General features: G+C 33.7%; 1 protein-coding gene across 3 annotated transcripts in view; it reads left to right on the top strand.

Annotated features, from left to right (window-relative positions):
- The first annotated feature begins 783 nt into the window (after positions 1-783).
- Positions 784-8,762, top strand: part of LOC149734642 (SLIT-ROBO Rho GTPase-activating protein 1-like) — a 38,972-nt gene continuing 30,993 nt past the window's right edge. For all 3 annotated transcript variants that reach the window (XM_089879885.1, XM_089879884.1, XM_089879883.1), the window contains exon 1: positions 784-978. In XM_089879885.1, coding sequence (XP_089736011.1) covers positions 924-978 — 55 coding nt within the window. In that variant the 5' untranslated portion in view covers positions 784-923. The remainder of the gene's footprint in view (positions 979-8,762) is intronic.

The raw sequence follows: 8,762 nt of genomic DNA, 5'->3' as shown, positions 1-8,762 counted from the left end.
GCAATAGATTTGAATGTTGATATGCTGCCTGTAAATTGTTCAGTAGTGTATTTATATAAGGTATGGTTCAATAGGATTGATTTTCTCATATTGTGTGTTTTTTTTACTTGTGTTTTGTAGTTGATCATAAAATGCTCCTCAATGGCATCTTAATTGATAAAATTTGTACTGTTACAAAGTTGTCCCAAAGATAAAAATGTGACCCTAAAAAGTTTGAAAGCATTGGTGTTTAATGGAAAACCACTTTAAGAAGTGAAGTTCTGAACATAGGGTTCCTGACCTTGCTTTTCCAACATACTATGTTTTGTTCTGTAAAGAGGTCTAATACCCCATTTATGTAGCACAGTGGCTATTTTACTACTTGTAGACCATTTTTCATTTCACAGAGAGTGACAGACTCACTTATTTAAAAAACTGCACAGTACAGGGCATAACATTTGTGATTTTATTGCATTTTCTGTAAAACTCTGATTTACCTTAAATAGTTGCTCTAGTACCAAAGAAAGACTTTTATATCATAAATACAACATTTGTTACATGTATCATAGTTTCAAAACCTCTGTATTAAATGGTTTAGTTTCGAATACAATCATTTTAATATAACATAAGTTCTTAATAGGAGGTATGTCATTTGTGGTACATTAAAAAGTTAAATAAAAATGAAGTAATAGCATTAATTTTAAGTCTGCTACTGTAGATTTTAATATAATAAGTGATCTGAGAACTCTGTTAAGAACAAAAAGAGTATATACCAGTAGAAAGAGTTTAAAAGCTATTGTTTTTATAAGTTTAACTTCTGTGTTAAGGTGCCGCCATGCTGTATAGTAGGTAAAAGGGTAAAATTGCTTTAAGAGAAATACATTGAATAAAATGAGCAGCTCAGGTTAGTTCTGACCGAAGACAAGTAATAGTTACTCTGTGAAATGAACACCAAGAAGGATAAACAGCCTCTGGCAGAATGTGATGCAAAGATAAAAGGTAAGACTTTAATGGCATTTGAGTGACAATTTTTAATTTAAAAATACTTGGGTGACATTCCAAAAAGCCTAAAGGTGGCTGTACACACTACACAGTATCCGGCATGCAAAGTCGTATGCAAACCTATTACCGAGTTCCGAATGCGGCAGCGAAATCCGGACCAAACAGACAGATCGGACGAATTCCGAATACTGTGTACAGCCACCTTAAAACGTATTTCAAAAACAAAAAATTTTTTTTGCCCTACCTTTGATATTCCTTGATTCTGCTTATTCAACAACTTAAAACCTGGGCAGTAAATTTGGTTTATACAAAAAGCTGCAAATACATTGTTGAAATGTTTTTAAATGGTTCAAAAATGCGTAAAACTTGGTTTAGAGGGTTGTTTTGGTGGACCTAAGCTTTTTGTATCCATATTTTAATACAGTTATGCTATACCAATATAAAGTCTCACTGTATGGCAGACGAAATGTCTGAAAAAAAAGTCTGTATAATACGAAACGTCTGAATAATAATAATAGTATTGCAGCATGTGGATAGGTGGTCATAGACTCATAGTAAAACCTTTTAAACAAAACCCTTGAAGTGCATTGTAAACTTTGCTGCTAGTTTTGTTGTTTTATCTTTACTCTTATCACTACAAAACTCTTGTAAAGAAATGTTTGTACAACTAAGCAGAACATACAAGTGGCCTCTGTGTCTCTGCTGCATACTTTTACCACCATTTTATAGTAATGTAGTTTTACGTGTTGATGTATTTTTTCTTTTTCCATCATTTTATGTGTGATGTTCTATGGCCAGGCACGCATACATGGAATTTATGCCAGAAATGCATGTCTGTATTGATACTATATGTATTGATACTATATGCTATACAGTATACAGTTCACATATTAGCCTATACTATTAAATTCAATTGCATACAATTGTTGTTCTAACCTTTCTGTATATAAAATACAAAATTGGAAAATTCCATGGACATCCTGTAATTGGAGCGGAAATTTTAAAAGACACAATTCAAATTCTACTACACCACAAAAAATACAAATCTGTCTGGTGAATTAGTAATTACCACTTTTTCACATATTTAACTTTAAACAGTTTAACAAAGGGTGTGTTTGTATCTGTATGCTAGTTATTCTATGTGAATGAGACCATACAGCACATACACTACTAAAAGCCTGTATGCCAATGTAGAAATTAATGAGATTGCTAACATCATTATTCATTAATGTAAACGGTAATGGCTTTCTAATCTATAGGCAAGGCGATCACGGTATGAGCTTAAGATTTACGTGTTGTTACTAATGTATGTATCAGTATGTCATTCTGTCAAATTATAACAGAAATTTTCAAATAAAATACTGTTGCTTTATCTAATATGTAATCATAAATCTAAGTGCTTATTATTACCAGTAACGCTCAGTTTCTTATACCAAGTTTTAAAATGCTCCCATCATGTCAGCTTAGGTATTTAGATAGATATCTGCCTGGAACAGAAATGACCTAAAATAAGAGTTAATTTAGTTGCTTTGTTTTCACACAATGCCAGCGAAAATATTTAACAAGAATGTTTCAAAATGTTGTGTTCGAATAGACCCAACTATTGTTTAGACATGTGTTCCGCTTGATCGCTCGTCAAAGCATTTCCACTCATGTGCAATCAAGCGTTACTTGAAACCTTTCTTTGTGACATCACACTTGGCCTCATTTTATTTTCAATGAAATTTGTAAAATGTTTGACTTTGACAAAAAACTGTATTATAGATATATATGTTTATTGCACCTTTTTTTCTTTATTTGATGACATTACATTTGGCATTGTTTTCTTTTTTTTATGAGTTTCTAAATTTTTTTGTAGCTGGTTTATATTTTCTGTTTGTTTTTAAAAACTTTTATTTATGATGTCATTGTCATATGTGGCAACAGGAATTTGTTTTCAATATATAAATATTATAATATATATTTATATATATATATTTATTTTATTATTTGGATGTGTGATTGTTGGTTTTGACTTTTGACTAAATAGTCCAATTTCTAAAAGTTACCAATTGCTATAATTTTAAACTGTGATAACCAATTACAAGGAAAACAATAATGATTGCTTTTGCTCATTATCAGTTAGCCCAGTTCAGCAGAAAATGTTTAAACTAATTGCAATGGTGTTATCTTATCATTACATATATTTCTGTGGGAATGTTCCTCCTTGTTTTATATTATAAGTGGTTATCAAGCAAGTTCTATTTAAGTGTAATGCATATATAATATGTATTAAAATGCTGGTAAAAATATGTTTGTATATGTTGTTCCTGCCAGTTGTATGTTTTTTATATAAGTGTTAAAGAAATCTTTTTTGTTTTGAAAATTCTAACTGACCTACATTTCTGTGCTGAAAAAAAAGCCAAATAGATAAACTAGTGTAAATCCAATCCAGTGTTGAATTCAAAAACTGCATGAAATTTTAGTATTTTACTACTGATGATATATTTTCTCATGGGCATTACAAAGCAGCATAGGCGTTATGTGTTAAGTGGTGATATTTTTGAAGCCAAGAGTTTTATTTATCTATGGAATTCATCCCTTGGGATACTGGCTTACAATTAAAAGCAAATCTAAGGTCCTTTACACAGAGCAAAATTTGGAATTTATATTTTTTGGAATTTATATATAAGAACAAATTTTAATGTTTAGTATTTCACAATTTCCTGTTTAAATTTTTCAAATTTTAGAGCACTTTTTTTCCCAACAGGTATTACCTACAATATTATACCCTAGCACAACTTCTGTAGCCCTATGTAAAGTCTCTGCTATGGAATAATACGTTCTCTGTCATCGGCAATAAAAGAGGTTATGATCTAACATTTCCAAGACAGTGGGTGAACAAAGCAGTGTTTTCTCTCTCTCGAAATTAACATTCCGCAAGCACCTCTCGTATGACGACTTAAGATTTCGCCCGTCTCGTCTTACATAAGGGAATTATAGCTTTTTATGCGCGCTCGTTTGAAACTATAGCTCTTTGCTATAAACATAGCTTGTAGCGGTCGTAAAAGAAGATCGCTGTCGTGGTATTTCGTATTATTGTTGTGTATATGTAGAAACGCATGTTTAGAAACGTATGTTTTTTACTGTGTTGACGTGTAAATTTAATGAGGCATTTGTAGTTGCATTGGGTCGAATTACACGTAGATATAATTTATAAACACTGGTACAGTATAGTACATATATTTCCCACATAATGCAGCTTTTTTATTCTCACGTGACTGGCAACAGCCATTATTACACAAGTGCTCTGTTTCATACACCTCATGCTCGCTGAAAAGTTACCAAGTATGTGACTTTGTGGGTGATAACAACCCAATACAGTATTAAGAACCAAACAATGTGAACGTTTTTAACTCTCTCTGAACTCGATTACGGCCACAAACTGTCGCGAAATTCCTTTTCCCGGTCTCGATCCATCATTGTTCCTATTTTAACGCTGATAAATGACGTCACAGAGCGATGTGCTCACTCAAAACGCGGTCCGGCGTGTCTAATTCTGAATAAAGGATTTAGAACAAAGGGCCTGCTCAGTCGAATCGAATGCAACGATTTTTAAATAGGAATTTTAAACCCATAGGATTTCCGTGTTTAAACTAAAATATGCAATAATAATATTTAGTACAATAGTGTCTAATCTGACGCTTTTCATTGTGCATTTTTGCTTACATAATCGTGCACGGAATGCATGTCACCTTTGGTTCGTTTTAGCCTAGATTGCTTTAAAACCCAGCTCGACTGCGCGCATCCGACATACTTCGTTGAAATGCGTCGTTAGTGACGTCACGGTGTCAAATTTCACCACGACTGAGTGCTCGAGTGCGCCGAGGTGTTTTAACTTTCGTGGTCCGTTGTGTGCATAGCAGCCACTTATCCCTAAGTGACTTTGGACTAGGTTAATGATACACGCACGCAAGGTGTATGGAATTGCGCCAAAGCATACATTGTTGGGCATATTTACCAACAGCATACACAAAGTATTGAACAAATAAAGCTGAGGTTAAAAACCTCATAAATTTTGCGTGTGTTATAACAACTGTATTACAAGTCAAAATTACATGGTTTAACTTGAGTTGTATAATCTCTTATGACGTGCTAATATTCCATTAGGATAATTTGTAAAGGTATATAGTACTGTGGGTTAAGATGGGACACTTTTGGCACATATTACCCAAGTATCATGATCGTGTTTCAACAATTAGCTACAGTCTATGGGAGTCGTAAGGATACGGTTTTATAATTCTTTGAATGTTCCTTGTTTACTACCAAATTGGATAAGAAAATAGAATAAAAAGGTGTCCCATCTTCCCTCCAGCCCACTATATAATACTTATTTGACTTGTTTTAAATCTATATGGGTTATATCCTACAGCAAGCTGTGCCGTGGGACCTCGGGTTTAGGCCAAATATTTAGTTATAGCATTGTATAAAATCTGTATTCTGTAACGTGTAACCTGTTTAAACACTTACACCCAATACACGGACATGTCAGTCCTTTTGCATTAGCTTCACACACTGATGATTTGCAAGTCATAGCATATCTGGCAAAGCTCTGCCCTATGACGAGAGGCAACGGGCGGGTTAAGTCGTATGTCGGTTAGTGTTAGTGGTATTCCATTTTCACTTCCCTTTTCTTTATAACGCCTACGCCCCGTAGGGAACATATTATATCTTTAAGTCACTTTGACCTCATATATCTTCCAGTTTTGACAGCTTTAAACCAGTTTAAACTGCCCAAACACACGCTCGTTTAGTCGGGGCTATTTTTAACGTGGCTGTAACTTTGATTATATGAAGAAAACGTTTAGTATGGTGGGGTAAGATGGGACATTTTTATTCTCTTTACCGTCCCATTTGGTAAAAAAAACAAAGAATGTTTTCAGAATTATATAACTGTATTCTTACAACTCTAAAAAAACGTTGGTCATTGCTCAAACCAGGTCAGGAAATATGGGATTTAGGACCTAACAATATCCCATTTTAACCCACGGTACTATGAGTATGATGAAATTGTATTTATAGAACCAGGAACTTGGTATGTTACAACAGTGTATGTAATCTTAAACCGCACACACGTACATAACTACTTTGAAAGCGCGCCAATACAAAGCTAAAGTTTCGGCGAAATTAGCACGACGTTATATTAAACGTTCGTGTAAGCGTTCGTGTTGCATTACGTTGATTGGTGTACGGCAATGTAATATTACAGACGTTTATTAATATAACATGTTTCTTATCAGTAATTTTCCGTCGCATACCGTACCGATACGTTCTGTGTAGCTGTATTCCACGAAAAACGAAAGCAGAGCTTTAATAAATCGAGACGAAATGTGTTTCATGAAAAAATCTGGTTTTAATTTTGATTTATCACCAATTTGAAACATATATTTATTCTTATAAATGTACCGTTTATTACGCTTTTTTACCAAGTAAATGTAAATATGTTTTTAATGCGTTTTAACAACTGTTGTTTCGTCGCTATATCCTGTATTTTCGTTTAAAATAGTTCTAAATCTTTGCTACCGTAATCGAAGGGGTAAATAAAAGTTATTAATGTTATTATTTGACTGTATAAAAGGTTTTTAACTGGAATCATGAAATGAATGCATCTATAGTTTAATATATTAGTTTCTTTAAATCATTGTATAGTAGGGTGGGGTAAGATAAAAAGAAAAACGTTATTAATGTTAAAAAATGTCCCAGAAATATGGGTTTTAACTGCTAACGGTATACCATCTTACCCTACAGTACTAGTTGAAAAAAACGACAAGAAACGATTCATATGGTAAATGTATTTTTAATACGACTTGGCAACGCTGTACAGTGTATGTTGTTATAGATATTTCCATTTCGATTTAATTCCAACGCGTTCGTCATTGCAGAAGTGACTTTTCAATCAATACGCCAGAATCGTCGCGTGCTTTCAATTTAAACGCTTTGTTTTCATCGATCCGTTCTTATGTAAAGGGGAATTAACAGTACCGACCTAGTGTATGCTGTCATGACTGCTCTAGCAGATATTATCAAGTGCCTACTTATGTTACAATGTCGTATCGCTAGCTTATAATACGGAATTTCGTTCGGCAAAGCAAAGTGAATATAAATTACATTTAAACGGAACGAATGTTTCTGTATTGTCGCTTGTTGTTTGTGTGTAGGGATGCACATTACAGAATAATTAGGTATTCTAGGATATCCTAGAATACTTTATTTCGAATCTAGAATTCCGAATCTAGAATTTCGAATCTTTTTATATTTATAGGAAAAAGAAATTTTACCCAAAAAAGTCAGTTTATTGACCCTTTCATAGCAGCCTTGTTGGGTCATGAGCTGTAAAATGATCAAAAATTGTACTATTGGGTAGTTTTTGCGTCATGAAACGTATAGCAGGCTATGAAAAGACGTTACGAAACGTTTACTCTCGAAAGTCCCACAAACACAAAAATATTTTTTTTCAAAATTAATAAGTTTCAAAAATTGTTACTATGGTATATGAGGTGACGTGTAATGACGTCATTAAACAGAATACCGAATCCCGTAATAAGATTCGAATACAAAAGGATTCGAAATTCTGTAATGTGCATCCCTATTTGTGTGTTGTCTTCTGCACGTTAAATTCAATAACATAACTTTAATTTTTAAATACGATAGCGAAGATCAAATTTAACAACGAAAAGATATATAGTAGAGTGGGGGAAGATGGGACACCTTTAGCACATAATATCCAAATAACCTGATCGTGTTTTAAACAATTAACTACGGTGCATGGGAGTTGTGAACATACAGTTTCATAATTCTTTGAATGTTTTTTGCTTACTACCAAATTGGAAGAGAAAACAGAATAAACAGGTGTCCCATCTTCCCCCACCCCACTATAAATTACGAAACAGCCGATAACCGTTAAAACACGCTACAGATAAAATAAAAACTGCATTAAAAATTGTTTCTTATTAAATTCTTTCGAATACGTAACATTCTATGACTTTAATTTAATCTTCGCTATCGTATTCCACGAGAACGATATACGTATTCATGTTCATATATTTTTATTATAGAACTTAACTTCTAAAAAAATACAACTCATTTGACAGATTGAAGATACATAGAAATCAAAATTCAATTACAATTTCCCAAAATGCGTGACTTTTACTAGCCGGTCCTTTTCTTCTTTATTATTTTTTCGATTATAGACAGACAGATGCTACGTGCCTTATCGCATGTGGATTTACGACTAATCAGATATACTGGCTTTGTTTTACACTGCCAATTCATGCATAAAGACAGATGTCCGCTACTGTCACTACAAATCGTCCGTCTGCGTTCAAATGAATAAATGTCACTTATTTATCCTCGCGTGGCGGGGACGACAGTCGGTATAAAACAGGTGTTTTATTTTATCTATACTGTGCCCGCTTATGCGTTACCAATACCACATATATAACTTTTACGGCGAAGTAACGACAGTCGGTATAAAACAGGTGTTTTATTTCATACACATCGTGCCCGCTTGCGTTACCACGTATGTAACTTTTTGGTTTATTTTTTGTTTATTTTGTTCCATTAGTGACCACTGGGTTGGAGCAACGTCCGCTAACCGTCTTGCCCCAAAACACAGACGCCCAAAATTAACAGTTACGAGCTGTGTTATCTATTTTCAAGTGAAAGTACCACCAGAGCTGTGTTATCTATTTTCAAGTGAAAGTACCCCTACATACGCGGTTAGCCCGCGTAATATGTGCATT

The sequence above is a fragment of the Ciona robusta genome, chromosome 6 (assembly GCF_009617815.1).
Source record: "Ciona robusta chromosome 6, ASM961781v2".
Taxonomy (NCBI): Eukaryota; Metazoa; Chordata; class Ascidiacea; order Phlebobranchia; family Cionidae; genus Ciona; species Ciona robusta.
The sequence above is the reverse complement of the archived record's forward strand: the minus strand, read 5'-3'. Positions and strand labels throughout refer to the sequence as shown.